The sequence below is a fragment of the Stegodyphus dumicola genome, chromosome 9 (genome assembly GCF_044657685.1).
Source record: "Stegodyphus dumicola isolate Sdum_Otavi_A_Nest chromosome 9, ASM4465768v1".
Lineage (NCBI taxonomy): Eukaryota > Metazoa > Arthropoda > Arachnida > Araneae > Eresidae > Stegodyphus > Stegodyphus dumicola.
Window position 1 is genome coordinate 179,985,928 of NC_140776.1, and position 21,118 is coordinate 180,007,045.

Consider the following 21,118-nt stretch of genomic DNA (forward strand, 5'->3'; position numbering starts at 1 on the left):
AACTATTTCAGATCATTATTATAATTTATATAAAAATTGCTAAACATAACTGAATGGATGCCTGCATCGCTATTTCGCTACCGACTTATCGCTAAAGCATAATTTCATCTCGTTGGTTGTTCAAACGTAATTTTCTATAATGAATGATGCCTTTTCTTTGAAAACATTCTTGGTAAAGTGCAGAATCGCCTACTTATTTGTTTGCCGCTTTTTAGAAGGTTAAAAAACAATTGAATTTTTGTCACTTTTCTTTTACTCTTTAAGTGAAAATAGGTCGATGTGTACATAGATAAAGCCAAGGGTGTACGCAGTGCCATTTTTGTGCAATTCTGAGATTTTTTTTAAGTGAAAATAGGTGACATGGATACCGAGTATGTGCAATTCTTAAAAACGCGTCAAACGATGGGTGATCCTGCACTTTACTCAAAATTCTATTGCCGACTTTGTAAGGATCTTAAGTTTTACTAACGTTTATTTTATTTTAAATCTTTACTATCACTTCTTATTTTCTACTTCCGGCCAGAATTAAAAGCTTTAACTTATTTATGCAAATTTGTCTTCGAACGCCAAGTACTTAAGTTGTGGCTTTTTGCCAAGCAAGAGAGAGGAGTTAGTAGAAGCAGGCCATTTGCCTTAGCAGTTTTACTCGGTTGCTGGTTGCCTTCAAGGCCAGAGGTTTAATCCTCTTGATAATTTTAAACGTATCGTAGTGTTAACAGTTCTCTGTACTACATACGGCCTTTCTGTTAATATACGGCCAATCTTCAAGTCGACTCTTGTTTATTAATCCAAAGTTAGTTTAGTTAGAATTTAGTTAATATTTTTATATTCTTACGTTCAGACCACAAGTGGTTGGTCTCTGTATTCCGAAGTCCGGAAATCATTGTAAAGAGAGAAAAATAAAGGGTTTCGTATACCCTTCCTGTGTATCTTGTCTACTTCCCACATTTATTGAACATAGTTTTAGTAAGCTCCCTGTTCCGAGTCAGATCACTTAATGTTCCCCAAACAAGTAAGGAGGAACACAGAACCTGATAGTGGCGCCCGACGAAGAAGAATAACCATGGCCGAGTTTCAAGAAGAACCTGTGCTGCCTGCAGAAGCGGCTCAGAATCCAGAAATGCCAGCTGCCGCCCTGGAAGGATTTGGTTACATCGTCCAGACCATGCGCGCATCGATGAAACCAGAAGCAACATTTAATGGAAACTCACCGGTAACCAGTTTTTTGGAAAAATTGGAGGACCACTTCATGATGTATCCCGTGTATGAGTTCCAGAAAGTCACCTTAGCTACCAGCGCTTTGAGGGGCCAAGCGCTTAAATGGTTCAAATGTATAGGCAGAAGTCTCTTGGGTCAAGCGGGAAGTCCCATCTATACTTACGAAAATTTCAAGACTGCCCTAGTAAAAGCCTTCCCTGTCGTAAGGGAACAGTATTATATTTCGTTCATATTATAACTCAGAATGTACAAAATTTACATCATTTAAAGAATTATCTAATCGTTGCCACATGTTCTATTCAAATACTATAATAAAGCTAGAACGATGTATAAAAGAAATTAAGAAAACAAAACAAAAAAGAAACAGTTTTTCACAGACGATTGAGTATTTCTCATTCAATTAATTCAGTTCTCACTTCGCGACAAGGCAAAAATACATAAAAACTCAAAATATATGTATTAAATATTACGAAGTAAATCTTAAACACTTATTTCCTGAAAAAAATTCCAGAAAGAATTAAGCATGAAATAATAAGTTGGAAATAATAAATGAATGCGTTATCTTTGTTGTTGCGAGGCTAAGTTTCTCTAGATTGGAAACAAATCCACTAGTCTGCTGTTTCAAATGTAAACATCAATGGCCGCCATAAAAAAAAAAAAAGGCTTAGCGGCAATTAGACAACTTTAAAATTGTTGATAATTCTAAAAATATTCCATACAAATTTACTAAAGGCATTAAAACCTTAACCCGAAGATAAAAACAACATAATACACATTTATAAAGCAAAAAATGTGCAATTTACAAACATATAAGAGTAAAGAAACTGAGATCACTGAGCCGGGTAACAGAGTAGATATATATATAAATATATTTATATACGTTTGGTGAGGCCGATTGCAACCAATATACGAGGTGCACATCTACATGTTATAGCAGTCCTATATACAAAATTTCAACGTTCTGAAGCTACTCGTTTTTGAGTTATGCGAGATACGTACGTACGTACATACGTTCGTACAGACGCCACGAAAAATTCTCTTCAGAATTCATTTTAAAGCAGTTTTACAATTTTTTTTTGAGGAAATGAGTCTTTTATTCTGTCCTTACGTACAGATATCACGCAAAAACATCCTTAAATTGCATTCGATAGCAGTCAAAATGGATATTTTCGTTGAAATATACTGCCTGAAACTTTTCGCGATTATAATACTTCCTTTTTACTTCGTACAATGAAGTAAAAAGAAGAATATTTTTTTATTGCATATGAACATCATTACGTAGCTTTCATATAAATTTCTAAAATTCCTAAATCACGCCATATTCTCTGTAGACATACTAGAATTCTACGCATTAATATATAAAATAAATCTTATTTCTCACAAAGAAGAAAATAAATACTGCAAATTTGGAACACTAAGCAATACTTCACATACGCCCACACACACATATTGTCAATGAACTCGCATTATCAAGCGCAATTACGATACCAAACACTATGTATTAAAATAATGAGGTAAACGTTACTTATAGGGTCCAAAGTTTACAGTTTTGTTACTGTTGAGTATATCGTCGGATTACCGATATTTAGCGTAAATCGGAAAGCATTATCAACATATCAAAACCAAACAATTAAAAGTGCAATTTAAATAACAAAAAAGATGTCTCAAATATGAATTAACACAACAATACAAATTTAAAATACACAAACGATATGTTAAACATTGTACTTGAAAAAAGTTACATTACTCTTCGGCATCGCACATAACCTCGTTTTCACTTGTACACAACGCTCCGTATTTGCTCGAGAAACAGCAAAGAATTGCACAAAACCGGTGTTCATGTGCACATCCATCTATTTTCACTTAAAAAAAATCAGAGAATTGCACAAACTCGGCATCGCGCACAACCTCTGCATTGCGCACCACATTGGCTTTGCCCATGTACACATCGATCTATTTTCACTTAAAAAATTCCCACATTGAATAAACTCTGCATTACTCATATACTCCAGAAAGAAACTCATATTCGCCGACGCAAATTCGTTTCGCCGGCGCAAATCTCGCCAAACAGACCTTACTGGCGACAACACACATTATACACATAAAAAAATGTTAAGAAATGTTAATTTTAAGAATTTTACGCATTTTTTATTTTGGAGGCATAAATATTTTAATATCGTTTAGAATTTTTCAAATGGGTCTTTTGTGTCCTTTCGCCACATAAAGTCGGCGAGGTAACTTTCCAGATGATGCCGAGCAGTTCCTCTGTGTTTCTTATTCCGCCATTTTGCGCTTCCCCATAGTGTTTCAATTTTTTTGCGTGTGCGTTCCAGTTTCCGGATCTACAAAATTGTATTTATGGTTCACTTTGAAATGTTCGAAACTTTCCTCTTCCAGTTTTTCAGTGCAATATGATTTCCATGAATCGGAATATATTGTAGTTCCTTTTTCGATGTTTTCATTTATTGCCTCTAATATAATACTCATGGATCGGTTTGGCACCATCACAAGGAAACATTCGTTTGTTTCACGACAAACTCCACCAAAGATCCACTGTTGTGGTAAAATCCATCCCTCGTTGTTTTTGCGCTTCGTGAACATACTTTCATCCACTTCAACGATCATACCAGGGCCTCCTATTTTGCGTTGTTGACGTTTAAGTAAAGAATCCACACAAACCTCTCGCATGTAGTTATTCCAATCCACAACTGTTCCGTGACTGATTTCCAACTGCTTTTCACACCATTTAACTGAAGTTAATTCTTCACTCCAACCATAAATGAATCTTAAACACTTCAAGAAACTCAATCTCGATGATTCAAAACCATGTGCCTTTCCGTATACTTCTTTAACTGCGGCAAGTTGAAAGGTTGCAACGCCATTGAATTTCGTCTCCGAAATATAATTTCATTTCAAGATTATTTTAACAAATAGCAATGTTAGGCAAAACGCCTTTCGCTTGAAAGAATCTGACGGATTCTTCCTCTATCCTGGGCAAATCCGAAATTTTCATTGGTTTTTCATCCATTTTTGACATATTTGTAAAAGACGTTAATTTAAGAATTTAAAGACGTTAAATTAAAGATTTACTATGCTTTCATGGTATAACCTCTTGATTCGCAGGTTAATATCACGTGATCGCAAACGATCTCATCTCACGTAAAATACGCTACAAAAATCTGATTCTCTCAGGAATTATCTACATTAATTTCAAGTTAAATCTCAGTATGGAATACGAGTTTAAATGTAAGAATTATTTCAATATTATAATTTAAAAAATTCTATGTAACTGTATGCCAATATTGAAAAAAAAAAAAGGTAAATCTGATAATAAATCTCAGCGACTTGTTTTGAAAAAGTGCCGTGAAAGGTTATCAGCGAAGATATTCGCTTTGGCATCAGTTCTACTATTTTCGGCGACTTTATCGCTTGCGCCGGTGAAATGGGAAATTGCGCCGGCCAAACGGAAAAGTACCTTCAGAAATCTGCTTAAAAAAAATCAGAGAATTTCTGAAACTCGCGCATAACCAACTCCATTGATTCGAGATGTAAAAAAATATTTCCAGAAAAATGACACAAAACAAAAGTAAAGCTACCAGAATAAAGTAACTACCCAATATCCAAATTGCCATATTTGACAAGCACCCGATATTTTACTTAAGTCGAATGTGGTGTTGGGTGGGATACTTGAAGGAGAATGTGATGGGGAGCAAAAGGAGAGGACTGAAGGTAAATTTCATTTATTATTAATGACGTCTCTAGTGTAGAATTGGGTGCCTCTTCGATCAGCCACAATGTTTTGTAAAATTTTGGGGATGAAATCTCATTTCTGATTACCATGATAGTTTAACTTTGTTTTAGACTCCTGATTTTTTTAAAATAAAAATAGATTGATGTGTACAAGGACAAATTTAAAGCAGTGCGCAATGCCTAGTTTGCGCAATTCTGGGATTTTTTTAGTGAAAACAGATCGACATGGACACAGAATTTATGCAATTCTTTGACTTCTTATTTTGGTTTTGTGTAGCGGCCATCTTGAAATTATGTCTTTCTGGCGCCGATCTTGGTGTCAAAAAAGAATCGCCAAAAACCAAGGGGCACCCAATTGTAAACTTTAACTCCACATTCTTCCTCAAGCATAACTCTATGCACACTTCCCTACAAACACTTTTCCAATATGTCACCGTATTTTTAGCAATACGTAATTTCGATTGCATAAAATCATTCGCGCACTTATCCAACCACATATAGGTAACTCGCAAAACACCACATATGCTCAATTTACTCTTCGCAAACCACGAGTGCTTTCGAACAGACCTTGTAATTCGATGCTTACATTCGCCTCCAATAAGTCTACACATTCACTCAAAACTATCTATACAGTTCTTTCGCTCTACTAGTTTCATATCAGTTTCATAAATTGGGCATTTATACGGTCTTGCTATCAGACGTTTCTCCATACACCACTCAATCATGCTTTTTTTTTTTTTTTTTTTTTTTTTTTTTTTTTTTTTTACCATTTCGCTGCAACTGATAAAAAAAATCCAGATTCAGATAATCATCCATTCTGCGAAAAGCATCGAATCAGACACACTCATCAATAATCAAACCGCTCTTTAAGCAAAAGAATTCCTTTCTGTATTTTGAGAAGTTACGGTTATAAATTTTAAATCACGCATTTAATATTTTCAATCATTTGGTATCTTAATAAGATATTTGTCCGAGATAACGCGTTGCGGGTAAAATCCTAGTATACGGTGCGGCTTTGGCGCGATTTTTAAAATTGTCGCCAACACCAAAATGATGCGTTTACGTTTGTCGCCAAATTTTTGGCAATCTCAAGGTAAAGCGTCACCACAAGTTTGAGTTGGCAAAAAAAGTAAACAAAATGATAATCATAAGATAATAAATCCTAAGCATACGGTGAGACACAAGAAAAAAAGCAAGCATTTAGAAATTGAAAATAATTTTTAACAGACTTTATAACAAATAAAAATATAATTTTCAACGTGCATCGCAACAAATACAAAACATTCACATATCAAATATAATAAATTAAATACCATGGCTCAGTGTCACATATGTTTTAGGGTCTATATTATAACTCAAATGCCATGGCCCTCAAACTCGGGTGGCGGATATATTGCTTTTATTGCAAATATAAAGTCTTTCATTTTTTTCAGATGACGATTTATTATTTTTCAGGTGCCGCCACATATATTCCACCAAATAAGAGTCAAACTCTTCGCTTACCTTTTTCGTCCCCTTCATCCCACGCTTAACAGCACTCCACGTTCCTTCCAAACCCTAGTATACGGTGCGGCCATGCCGCGATTTTTAAAATTCGGCAGCAATCCGGCATCTACTGCCCACTGAATTACAGCAAGCTTTCCTTCTAGTTCTAACTTTCAAAAAAGTTTCGTGTTTAAATATTCGCAATTCATAGCATTGCACATCATAATCGAAAAGTAACGTTATCCAACTGTAGAACAAAATACGTTAGCAACTCAAACTGTAGAATAAAAGACGTTATCAAACTAAAATTATATTCAGTATCTGACCAAAAACCGATTAATTAAAAAATATTAACCAATCGGAAACTCGGCGGAACCACTACTGTTATTTTAAAAAATACAAAAAATAAAAGATAAATAAATTTTACCTGAACATACGTTATCCTTTCTCATTCAGTTCAGCCGAAGACAGAAGATTAACAGAAAGAACTTCAAACAATGGTTTGAAATAATTCTTCTCTTCCATCTGCACCAATCAAAACTTCTCAATTTAAAATATTTAATGAGCATGCGCGAAAATGCTCCCAAATCGTGGCCTTCGAGAAAAATCGGGTTCTTTTAAAATGCTCTTTTTATTCATAATTTTCATTTTTATCTATAAATGAAAAATAATGTGCAGTATTTTCAGTTCGAAAGCATAACATTTTTGCATTATAGCGTTTAAGTGTTGAAAAGTTTATCCAAACTATAGAAAGTAAAATGGGATTGAAATAAATAATTATTGATCACCCAGATGAAAATTTTTATCAAGCGTTAAGAAAAATAAGCTCAGATACCTGAAGTCTTCAAGCATGATATTTAATTAAATGCTAAGATAGTATCACTTATTTAATAATTTCCTGTTTACTTTACATCGGAATAACATAAAATTAGCTTTTACTAATAAATAAACGCGTTGTGGAATCGCTCGCTTTCAGTGGAGAAGAAAGGTTTCTTCGCACTCCATACGGTGACGTCACGAGAGAGCTGGACGGCCTTGTTTCTCGAAGGCCACGCCCAAATGCACTCTCCTACAGAGCATCAAAAATCGGCTTGGTTACCACAATTGGCGAGCTTATTAGTCTCTTAAACCCGAATTTCGCCAACTCTCATGTGCACCGTATACTAGGATTAAGCCGCGTTGCGTAAAATACTAAAACTACCACATAACACACAAGAGTAGATTTATAATTTAAAAAAATATCGCACAGAACATTATAAAATTAACATTTCAACTCAGTTAAAATATAATTTTTCTTTAAATATGAAGCTATAGCATACTTATAACTTATTTTTAATGGTGTATTTAATTATGGCAAAGCACAACTATCTGCCTAAGGGGAAGGATGCCTTCGTGGAGGACTTTCTAAGGGAAACTAGCTTGTATAAACGTTACACATGGAGAAACCACGAAAAAACCCATACAGCCAGCCCGTTCGCGAGATTCGAACCTCGGACCGAACTACCAGTATTCAGCGACTTTATCGCTCGGCCGCTGTAACTTGTTTTTAAGAAGAGGCGTAACCAATATTACATTATAAAAAGGCATGTCCAAGCATTGAACAAGTAAACACCACATCGACTGATGTAGCCCATTCTGCGATTTAGCCAAAACTAGTTCATTTATTATTCCTAACACATTTGATGAATTCTGAAAATTCTAATTGCATACATTACCGCTGAAGATACATTGCAATATAGAACAAAATTTAAATTTTTAAAGTTGACTTACCATTTCAGAAGTATTTTAGTCCCACGTACGCTCGGAATTTGTATTTCACAGACGCATAAAAACAATCGAACCATCAATTCTTGATGCAATCCATGCGCACCAGAAGAAATCGAAACTATCATACAATCCACCGTCGAACTCAGAAAAAAAAACTGCGGAACTTTAAAATGGGTACGCAGCTGCTTACGACGCTGTCCGTAACATATATTCGATAACAGGTGACTACATATAACGTGCGTATAATATCAGTGACATCTTGTAACATTACAGAAACATCGTACTTTCTTTTTCCATTTTACACTTCATAAGTAGAATTGGATCACATCCGGGTAAACCAGTGTGGAAGTCTGGAACATGGGAAATGTTAAACACTGTTCTGACTCCAATAAGATTAATATTTATTTAAATTTTTTTATATAGAATTACACAGACAGAAAATCAGACAATGTTCTTTTTCTTCTTGAAGGCTTACTGTTGCCACTCTGGCGAAAAGAAAATTGCATGCGAGGAGTTTCACAGATGGCGCTTCGTTGACGCAAATGATATCGCCACACTGACAAAACGCAAAGAAAATTAATTCTAAATAGCATACGTAAATGAAACGAATTTCCGTTAAGAAAATGAAACTAGATCCTTCAAACCAATTTTGAGAACATAATACTTTTCTTCTCGGACCATTATATCTTCACATCATTATTTCATCGATTGATGTAACCAAATATGGGGAGTTGAAAAGGGTCAGTCACTTGTATGGAATCTTATTTTTGTTCTCAGCTTACAGATTAATTCTCGAACTCAAGCCTTTTTTTTTTTTTTTTTTTTGTTTTGTCTGAAAGGACACTTTACTTGGCAGATTGGATACGCCGCCCAAACTGTATAATGATTAGGGGAGCCTGACTGCGACACCAAAAGGCCCGGGTTTGAATGGATGTAAAATTGTCTGTCCCTTCATAGGAGGTAATGATGCCCGCCTATTAGGTGCCTCCACAATAAAATGGCCACCACTTCTGGCCTTAGTAGTGGCCAGTGCCTTTATAAGCAAGTGCCAGTCATTGGGAGGGGGAAAAAAGATTGGATACTGTGGTTAGAAAGTTTTCGTACCTACACTTCGTTAAAATTTGCTTCCTTACTCTGGTACTGTGTCTAGCGATCTCTCATTAATGACATTTTTACCGTTATAAATTTTCTCATTAGTATGATGGAAAAGCCCCAAATCAGATGTTTCTACTATTTAACTATTTATCATTATTCAGTTCATCTTTCCTGACAGCCTTCTGTAGGGGTCTGCCACTTCGGATTTTAGAAATTGAGACCTGTTTAGGACCATAAAAAAAGATTTAACACTGCTGCTGAATCATGTGCAAATGACTGCATGTTAAAGAATACTTTTACTTCTACTTTGATAATGGTCAATATGGCAATCGCTGTGAAATTATTTCATGGAACGTAAATGGAATTTTGGTAAGAAGGGATGTTAACTGCTATTTATTTCATGACCTTTTCACCTATTTGAGATTGATAACCAATTTTTTATTCTCAGCGCTTCTAATGTACAGCTAATTAATTATTCTCATTTTATTTTGTCTTTAAAATTTAATATTTTTTCCTGTTATTTACGAGGTAGAGTAATGTTTTAATTAATTCATGATAAACATGAATAAAAAGTATACTGATAAATGAGGAAAGACTGAGAAGTTTGGATATATTTTAGCTGAAATGTGTATGTTGATCAGTTGTGTAAGATGGGTAATATAAAATTATATTCTGAAATAAGTGAAGTTTTTTTTAAAAAAACTTTAAAAAATTATTTTTAAACTTATGAATTGGAAGTTTTTTGATGCATGGCTAAAAAAATAAGCTATTTGTGTGTCTTTTGTTAAGTGATATGCATCTTGCACTTATTTCATATTCTATAAATTTTCAAACCTGTTGTGTTTACACACAGCAGTGTTTTGAATCTGTATATGTATTTTGTAAATAAAAGAACTAAATATTGATTCATATAGTGCTCATCAGTGTCAAAAATTGGCTACTTCTCTATCATTTAAAGGACATTCTTTGGGATAAATCTTTCTTATATAAGATAGCTTCTAATATAATCTCTTTTGTGTCTAAACATCTGAGTAGGAGAAGGCTGAAATTTGAGAAGATTCACTTCCAAGGAGTTCTTAACAATTTTTATATTACAATAAGAAAGGCAGTGAAGTATAAGCAGTTGTTTAAGAGTATATAAGTTTATAGGGAGTCTTTCTGCCCTAAACTGCTTTCAGTTCCATTGAGCAAGTTCTAATTAGATATTTCATTATGTTTAATAATATGCAATGGCTCAGATTTGTTTTCAGACACATGTAATTTTGAAATTTATATTCATAGATCTCGTAGGTGCTAGCAATGTTCTTTTTTCTTGTACTAAATACTGAAAAATATATTTCAATTTTTTTCTAATATATTATTTTTTCTTTATTTTAAATTCTGATCATTTTAAATAAATAACGTCAAAATATTCTGGGTAATAAAATAATATGTTCAAAAAGTGTTAATTCATAATTTGCATAATACTAAATTGGACACTCCAAATTTTCATTAAAATGCTTTGGTAGACAATATTTCTAGTTATAATTGTTTTTTTTTTTTTTTTTTTTTTGGTACTTTTCCGTTTCGTCGGCGCAAATCTCGCCAAGCAGACTTTATTGGTGACAACATACGGTATACACATAAAAAATATTTAAAAAATGTTAGTTCTCAGAATTCTTTTTTTTTAAGGCATAAACATTTTAATATCGCTTAAAATTTTATAAAAAGACAATAAATATGTAAAAAGACATTAATTTAAGAATTTCCTATGCTTTCATGGTTCAACATCCTGATTCGCCGGTTCATATCACGTGAACCCAAACGATCTCATCTCACGTAAACTACTCTACAAAAATCTAATGCTCTCAGTAATTATCTACATTAATTTCAAGTTAAATCTTAATTTGGAATACAAGTTTAAATGCAAGAAATATTTCGATTCGTACGAATAGCTTACACAGAAATTATGTAAAACTGCAGTGCTTTACTTTGTTAATGCATTCTCATTAGAATTGATGAATTTAACCCTTGACTTTATCTTTTCTATATTTTCGGCTTCGGGTAAGCGCTGTGATTGCATCCTGATTGACTTAATTACCGAAAATGGCCTTAGACATAAAACTGAACTAGTATCTGATAAAAATTCTATGTAATTGTACGCTAGTATTGAAAGAAACAATCAATCTGATAAGACAAAGCGGCAACTTGTATTGAAAATGAGGCGTGAAAGGTTACCAGCGAGAATATTCCGTTTGGCATCGGTTGTACCATTATTGGCGACTTCATCGCTTGCGCCGGCAAAACGGAAAAGTACCTTTTTTTTTTTTTTTTTTTAAATAAAAATACATCCCAAGAATTATCATTTGCATTTGGAAACTTTTACTTGTTTAGCAAAATACAGGGTAGACCCATTTTGATGTTTAATAACTCGTAAAATAATAAAGATAGATTAAAATTAATAACATAAATGGTTAGATGGACTCAAAAAGTTTCATAACCCTTGTCAATGAACTTCCACATGTGCCCCCTTCATCGCATGGAGAATATCAAGTCGATATTCAATTTCACGGCAGGTAGTGGCAAGCTTGTCGGCATCCACAGATTCTATTGTGGTTGTAGTTCTGGGTTTTAGGTCATCAATGTTCGACACTCCTCAGGTAAACGTTGTCCTTTAAAAATCCACAAAGGAAAAAGTGCAGTGGTGTTATATCAGGTGATCTGGGTGGCCAAGGAATTGGACCTCTTCGCCCAATCCATCTTCCTGTAAAATGGTCATTCAAATAACGATGGTACTCCAATGAGGTGGTGTACCATCTTGTTGCAAAAGACATGTGGCTGAAGCTCTTCTAGTTGTGGAAATATGATGTTTTCCGACTGATGAGACCGTCTTTTTCTGTAAAAAAGAAAGACCCAATGACTCGTGCATTAGCCCGCACCACACATTAACCTTTGGGGAATCCCTTTGTGCCTCACGGTATTCATGGCAGTTTTCAGATCCCCATATGCGCATGTTATGGCGATTAACAATGCCAGAAAGAGTGAAAGGATGCTTCGTCGGAGAGCATTATGCGCTTCAGAAATTCATCATCGTCTTCTATCCTCCTTAGCATATCTTTTGCAAAGGCCATCCTCCTAGGCCTATTGTCCGGTTCCAAAACTTGAACAATTTGAACTTTCTATGCATGCAGTCTTAATTTTTTTTTTTAATAATGTACAAAACTTGAACAATTTGAGCTTTGTATGCATGCAGTCTTAATTTTTTTTGTACACTATCGAAATTGGCATATCCAATTCTCTTGCCGCTGATCTCACAGATTTTTTAGGATTGTGTAAAAATGTCTCTCTGAAATGCTCAACATCAAAAATCGCCCACCAGTGGCCGAGCGGTAAAGTCGCTGAGCACTGGTAGTTCGGTCCGAGATTCGAATCCCACGAACGGTCTGGCTGCATGTGCATTTTCGTGGTTTTCCCTATGTGTAACGTGTATACTAGCCAGTTTCCCTTAGAAAGTCCTCCGTGAAGGTATCCCTCCCTTTAGGCAGATAGCTCTCGAGGCTTTGGCATAATCAAACACACAACATCAAAATCACTTGTGCTGGGATGTCTGGAACGTTTCTTATCTGCGATACTTCCAGTTTCTAGAAAATTCTTTTCCACCGCAAGATGCTGCTTTTGGATGGAGGATGTGTTTGGTAAATTCTACTGCAATTTCTCTGTGTTTGCATCATGGATTTCGTTTTTGTGAACCACCATAAAATGTGTGCTTTCTCTTGTGGTGTATGCATTCTCCTTAGTATCCGATCGAATAAAAAATCGCATACAAAAGTACTAGAACAAACACATCAAAAGTAAACATAACATTGCAATAGTTGCCAAAAACAAAAGAGAGAAAAATGCAATTAATAAGCAGACGATATTTAGAAAAGTACAGATATTTAGACTGGAAAATGAAATTATCTGAAATTAACCACATGTGCAGATGATATTTACAAAAGTAAAGATATTCAAACCTGAAAAGTAAAATATATAAGTTATTCCATCAATTAATGCCATAAGTTTGTTTATATCTTCATTATTTTATGAGTTATTAAACATCAAAATGGGTCCGAGACTTTATAAACACACCCTGTATATTAGCAGTTCCATATCTGAAGTGTACATGGCAAGACACTGCAAATTATTGACAAATGCTGTTAGAAATTTAATATAATTCATCTTTTTAAAGGCAGTAAAAGTATTGCAGATACTAAAAAAAATCTCTGATGTAAATCATTATTATGTTTGGTATAATAAAATGATGGAAATTGCGTGGAACTGTTGAAAATGTGCTGAAGTTTGGAATACATTCTAAACTAACACCACAGATTACAGATTTATTTAAAAAAAAAAAAAAAAAAGCAATCATCGTCCAAAAATTTCGTACTGTAAAATATTCAGCAGATTTAGAAGAATGATTTGCAATAAAAATTAACCCTGAAGCTTTTTAGAAGAATCATTTAGGGCAAATGGATAAAATTGGCAATCAACAAGAAGGAAATTTCTGCTTCAGCAAGAGAACAAGGAAAACATGCCTGACATTTGCAAAATCTGTAATGAGCTAAGTTTTATCTTATTGGAACAATGCTATACTTGCAAACAAGTCTAAATTTAATATACACTCAAAAGTTGTTAATCCGGACTCGTCGGGACTTCGGCGATTCCGGATTATCGATTTTTCCGGATTATAGATCATCAGTTTAAATCTCGTAAGATGGCATGCAGAAATTCTAAAATTAAAAATATGAAACCGTAATTTATGAAATAAAGAACAATTATGATCTAAAGAATATCAAAATTTACAAAAAAAGCTTAATATTTATTTGTTTACTGTATTAAACATTTCTTTCAATGCAAGTTGTTTAAATTACTTCGTTTTATGTGATAATACTTTCTCTTTAATTCTATAATCAGACAAAATTTCTTGTTCAGTTACAAAGTTCCGCTGTTCAAGTCCCGTAATTGCTGTGCCGAGAATACCGACTAACTTGTCAATCGAAATGTTTTCGTTTTCACTAACCTCTCTGTCACCTTCTTCATGTCTTTATCCATTTTTTGCAGCAATTCCACTTTGTGTTTGATGGACATCGAAACATACTTTTGTTTTGTAGATCCTTTGGAAGCTCCAGCATCGGAAATTCTATTTGACATAATCGAAAGTTCAAGTTTACTTTTATAAAATTGCTCTTACAGTCTGCAAAAAATAATAAACCGGATCTAATTTGAAGATTAAGGAACAATGCAATCATCAACATTAACTGAAATAGGTAATTAGATAATTTTAGCTTATGCCGTCCGTTATTCATAAAACGCGCACGCGAAAACATATTCTGCGCTTGCCCACACGCATATGCGCAGTCGTAAAGGTCTTACGCGCACGCGTAAACGCCTATGCGCATGTGTCAACGCGGAGCATGCGCAGAAAGTTTTTAGCTTTGAGGTCTGGATTATGGGTGTCCGAATTAACGACTTTTGACTGTATTTGCCTCTTGTAGATGAACTAATATGTGGCAAATTCCAAATTAAGAATTGAATTCAAAAAACATATTGCTTAATACTAATTCAGAAGTCAAAAAACAAAAATCAGCGTTATACCTACAAAATTTTCACAGGACTAGTTTCGATGGTTTTACCGAACCATCATCTTCAGCTGCAAACCGCAAAACCGCAAAAAAAAAAAATTTTGCAGACTGTAAGAGCAATTTTATAAAAGTAAACTTGAACTTTCGATTATGTCAAATAGAATTTCCGATGCTGGAGCTTCCAAAGGATCTACAAAACAAAAGTATGTTTCGATGTCCATCAAACACAAAGTGGAATTGCTGCAAAAAATGGATAAATTTTGCGGTTTTGCTGCTGAAGATGATGGTTCGGTAAAACCATCGAAACTAGTCCTGTGAAAATTTTGTAGGTATAACGCTGATTTTTGTTTTTTGACTTCTGAATTAGTATTTATTCGGCGTGTTATTGTGTCTTAATTATATTGCTTAATGTTATGCATGGAGGTACAGGCATTAATGGACTCTTATGCTGCCTGTAGAATTAGAAGTTTAGTGTTTATCAAAAAGGGTATAAGTGAACAAATTTTTTTATGAAAACCCGAAATTCATTTTCTGAATGATTTTTTGCTTTAACTTTTTTTTTTGTTTTTTTAACCAAAAACATTATGAATAACTTTTTCAAAACAAGCAGGTTTTAAAAATTGATCAATAGCATGTGTTAAAAGAAAGAAAAGGTAAAATTGTCATTTTGCTAATATTTATAACTGATGTTTGCAAGTAAAACTGAAAAATACATGTCCGAAAACAGATGTCAGCCTTTGTAATGATGCAATAATTATATCTTTAAGTAAAATGTCATAAAATAATAAATAAATGTTTTAAATTAAACTTTATAAAAAGATTTGGTAAAAGTATATTTACGGGTACCCCTTTGGTGAAAATTGGTAATTTTTCGCTGCACATGGATACCTAGTTCATGCAATTCTTTGACTTATTTTGTCTTTGTGCAGTTTTAGCTCCAAAAACCATGGCTATCCAAAGACAAAATAACAAGTCAAAGAATTGCACAAACTTGGTATCCATGTACACATTGACATATTTAAACTTAAAAAAAATCACAGAACTGCACAAACTAGGCTTTATGCACTCCCTTAACTTTATCCATGTATACGTCAAACTATTTTCACTAAAAAAAAAAAAAAAAAAAAATCGGAGAATTGCGCAAACTTGACATTGCACACTCCCTTCGTCAATGTACACATTCATATTTTTTCACTTAAAAAGTCAAAGAAACGCCATTTCTAGGTAAAAGTATATTTACAGAACATTCAACTTCTCAGGTTATCATACATGAAACAACAACTTCACGATAATATAAGGGGTACCCTTCAGTCTACTCTAACCAAAGAGGTAATGTAAGCGTTTATATTTATTTCTTTTCATGCAATATTAAATTCTGTTTTATTCTTTTCAATGATTAATTTTTTTATGCTTTTCCATTGTGCACCTGTCATTCATTTTGGCATGTATATATTTATATATAGAGAGAGAAAGTACCGTATGCATGTTGTTTATAAACAACTAATAACTAGAAATTGTTTATAACTAAAAATACTGCCAGTATGTGTTTTTGGTACACAACAGAAAAGTATCAATTTTTTAAATTTTACTTTTGAATCAGTAGTTTTAATTCATGGTCTCTGGTGCACAATGATGCAATTTTTGTTGTAGAATTAAAAAGTGAAAGCATGTGGCATTGAATTTGAAAATGTGTTAATGATTATTTCTTACAGATGTAGCTTTAAATTCAAAAGCAACTTAAAAGTGTTTCAAAGAATTATAGCATTCATGATTAAATCAAAATTTCAGCAAGTAAGAATACACAAGTAATTCAAGACAATTTTTAAATTCCTCAGTGAAGCTGCAATGATGCTAATCATTAGTGACATAAATATAACTATCTATTAATTGCAATACTATAATTTTTCTGGGATTTTTGTCATAAAAAGCTAGATCAAAAGAGTAATTATTAAATTTTTTGGAATAATGAATGTTCAATGCAATTTTTTTAAAGAATTTTATCTTACATAATTTATGTGGAATATTTTTTTTTTTTTTTTTTTTTTTTAAAGCTTAAATTTGCTCCTGAAAATAATGTTAAGCTATAAAAATTAAGTATGAACTGTTAAACTCTGTGAATAATTTTTTATTATTTTAGTGCAAGTTTTAAAAGAATGTTTGCTTTTGTGTTTAATATTGCATTCTTTTTTTTTTTACTAGATTTAGTAATTTCTTTTGATTTTGTCTGCAAAAAAGAATCTGCATAAATGTATGCATGTTTCTCGCGTTGTGATAAAACAATGGTAGCCATCCATTGTAGAGCCATCCGATTTTGAATAACGTACGTCTTCACCCGAATATAGACATCTGAAAGCCCGGAAAAAAATTTGTTTTACATTTTTAAAGAAATTGGTTTACAAACATTTTGAGGGACAAGTTGCTTTCAGAAATGAATTGCATTTGTGAACCTAGGTTTCACTTTAAATTCATTGCTTACCTTTGGTTCTGTCTGAACGGGAGTAAATATTAAAATCAGATTTAAGTGTGATGTTAAATTCTCTGTTTCTCAATCAAATATAGTTCTTACCCTTCTTTTTAAATTTCCATCTTATAATTATTCTTAATGTATGTCTTCATTTTTGTTTTTCTGTTTCATTTTTAAAGTAATAATGTGATTTTTCTTTTGTTTTAAAAAATTCAATAATTTAGGTGGAAAACATTCCTTTTGAAATGGATTTTGACAGAAAAGATGGTGAGTTTTTCTCTCATTTAATACTCTCAATGTCTTTCTGTTAAAGTACTTTTACACAAAATATGAATGGAGGGAAAAAGTGTAATTTGAAAAGTTTGCTTATGTATGTCTGTGATATAATGTGTTTAACTCTTTCTTCATATATTATTTTATATTTTTTGTTGGCTTGCTGTCTTTTGCAGAAACTTGTTAAATCCCTGATTAGTACCTAAACTTTGAACTGTAGCAGTTGACAGGAGCAATTTCTCTATATCTAGTTTCCAATCTTAATTAGTTTTTGTTGATAAATTCTAAGCAGGAATTGGAAATATAGCTGTTTTATGTGACTGTTTCTTTTCCCAGTTGAAAAAGATTTTTGTTATTTTCATGCTAATAGCTGAAATAAACCCGGCATCTCTACTTATATCAGCTTCAGGTAGTGGGATATGGATTTGTAAGCCCCCACAGAGGCTTTGTAATGAGATTTTAATCGGATCTTCGGTACTTTTCCGTTTCGCCGGCGCAAATCTCGCCGAGCAGACTTTATTGGCGACAACATACAGTAAACACACAAAAAATACTAAGAAAAATGTTAGTTCTAAGAATTCTTTTTTTGAAGGCATAAACATTTTAATATCGCTTAAAATTTTATAAAAAGCCAATAAATAAAGACAATAAATTTGTAAAAAGACATTAATTTAAGAATTTACTATGCTTTCATGGTTCAACATCCTGATTCGCCGGTTCATATCACGTGACCCCAAGCGATCTCATCTCACATAAACTACTCTACAAAAATCTAAGGCTCTCAGTAATTATCTACATTAATTTCAAGCTAAATCTTAATTTGGAACACAAGTTTAAATGCAAGAAATATTTTAATTTCTACGAATAACTTACTCAGAAATGATGTAAAACTGCAGTGCTTTACTTCGCTAATGCATTCTCAATAGAATAGATGAATTTAACCCTTGGACATTACCTTTTCTATATTTTCGGCTTCGGGTAAGCGCTGTGATTGCATCTTAATTGACTTAATTACCGAAAATGGCCTTAGACATAAAACTGAACTACCTGATAAAAATTCTATGTAATTATATGCCAGTATTGAAAGAAACAATCAATCTGATAAGAAAAAGCTGCGACTTGTTTTGAAAATGAGGCCTAAAAGGTTACCAGCGAGACTATTCCGTTTGGCATCGGTTGTACCATTATTGGCGACTTGATCGCTTGCGCCGGCAAAACTGAAAAGTACCGGATCTTCTTTACATAATTTCCATATATTCTATAGTTTTCTCTTTCTCCATAAATATTCAGTTCATTAAAACAATTTGCAGATCTTCTTGTATAACTTTGTTTTTCAAAACATAGTCTTCTTGTGAACAGAGTAGCATATAATTGGACTTTGTCATTCAGTGAATCAAATGCTTCCTTTAAAATAGGAATTCTTGGCAGTCTAGCTCTTAACTGTGCAATCAAGCATAATGTTGTGTTTTTCATGAACTGATTAAATTTTAGTGTGTTCTGCAGGAACTGTTTGTTATTCATCTATGTTGTCAACATGTTTTCTATGTCCTGATTTGCTGTCTCACCACTGTCTTATTTTGTAAAGCACGTTCTTGAGCTGTGACCAGGTTTAAGCCATCAGTACGTCTGTTACAAAATTTTCTTCCATTGTTTGACTGTAATATGGATGGTTCTCCAAATTACAGGAATATGTCAAGCAACTGTGCTACAAATTCTGCTGCTGTCTTTGTTTGAAGAGGTCTTCAAATGACAACCTTAGTAAAAATTGTCTTAAAAAAGTTTGAAAAAAAATGATAGTTTTCATCAGTTTGTGTTTGAAAATTTATGAAGTCTACTTGACATTTGAGTTGATATGTGAAAATAAAAAATAGATTTAACATCATTTTTGTTTCCTTTTTTATTGAAAAGGCTTGCAGAGATTCAGAGAAAATACTACTATCATTTTGTATAATAAATCCGTTTTTTCATTGTTTGATTTCTGCACTATGCTCAATAGATGAATGGGTTTCTTGTAAAATGTCAAACAAAGAATCATTTGAAGAATAAAATCACTTAATCCATATTTAAAAATGAAATGCTAAGAAGCTTATTTATAAAGTGATAAATGACGAAGGAATAAATCTTCAGCAAACAATCCCAAATTTAAATTAATTATTAAATGATATTGACATAGAAAACAAGAGTTTAGTTAAACAAAATGAGTACTAAATTAAAAAAAAAAAGTTATCCTAAAAAAAAAAAAAAAAAAAAAAAAACTTGTGTATATCAGTAAAATTAACATGCATAAACATGTAAAATGGCAAAAGAGTAACTTCCCAGAATATAATTCTAAGTGGCAGTCTAAGTCAGAAGTTAAAAATATGTAAAATAATATGAGAAATGAAATGAACATTAAATTTAAAATCTGTCCTAGGAAGTAAAAAAGCCTCATTTAATAAAATTAAGAAATTCATCTACTAAAATAAAATGATAGAAGGAACAGTGCACTTGTAAAATGGTGCATAAATGACCAGCTAAATGTGTCGGGAAATATTTTTCCTTGAAAGACGGAAAAAAATGTGGGTTATAAGATATTGTGATCGTGATTCTAAGTGAAGTGTCTTTGCTTATAAACCCCTTTTAAATGCATACCATGTACCATGTGTTTTTTTTGGGGGGGAGGAGAAATAAAACTTTTCTGCTATGTAAGTTATAATTCTGTATATTTTGGAGGGAGGAATCTGGAAAATTGCTTAGTATTTTTTACTCATTCTTGCTTTAAAAGGGGATGAAGGATTTGTTGTATAATGTGTGAAATTTTTTGATATTTTATAATGTATACATTTTTAATGTTAAAATTTTAAAATAATGGGCATGCAATTATTAAAAAATTAAAGGTACTTTTCAGTTATATGGGAACCACGAAAAACAAAATGTGTAGTAATGTGCCAAAGATAGCAACAATGTGATCAGCTAAATCATCTTGGTTTTATGAGTGAAATTGAGTCAAATATTCCGTATCTGCAGCCTTTTTTCAGAACTGCACGACACATAATTTGATAGATGACTTTCTTCGTATACGTTATTTGACTAATAGTGTTTTTTATAGGAGGAAAAAAAAAAAGAAAATGGATTTTGCAATCTGGAATTCACCTAAAGATGAGGAGGCAGTGAAATTACTACAGGATGAAGGAATTCTTCATAGGCGATGCCAGTATGGCATTGCAACTTTAGATCTTGCTGAGAAAAAATAGGTGCTACGTTTCACACTTCATTTGAAGGATTGCTCCTAAATTTCTGTGCAGCTGTAAAATCTATCTGGTGTTCATGCCACAAACTGACCTCAGATGACTTTTGTAATGTGCTGTGGAAAATGAACCATAATGCAGTTGTCAACTAGAACAATTATATATCAGTGGTTTGCGCTCACGTCTTGTTATGTAGACCTGAAATTGGTGGAAATAACAGAACATTAGAGGCGATGTCC

At 33.0% G+C, this 21,118-nt stretch overlaps 1 protein-coding gene across 1 annotated transcript in view; it reads left to right on the forward strand.

The window, feature by feature from the left end:
- The first annotated feature begins 9,573 nt into the window (after nt 1-9,573).
- The window catches only part of LOC118203056 (ubiquitin-associated protein 1), a 41,030-nt gene continuing 29,485 nt past the window's right edge, over nt 9,574-21,118 (forward strand). The window contains exons 1-2 of the mRNA XM_035375300.2: nt 9,574-9,684; nt 17,604-17,646. Coding sequence (XP_035231191.1) covers nt 17,625-17,646 — 22 coding nt within the window. The 5' untranslated portion in view covers nt 9,574-9,684; nt 17,604-17,624. The remainder of the gene's footprint in view (nt 9,685-17,603; nt 17,647-21,118) is intronic.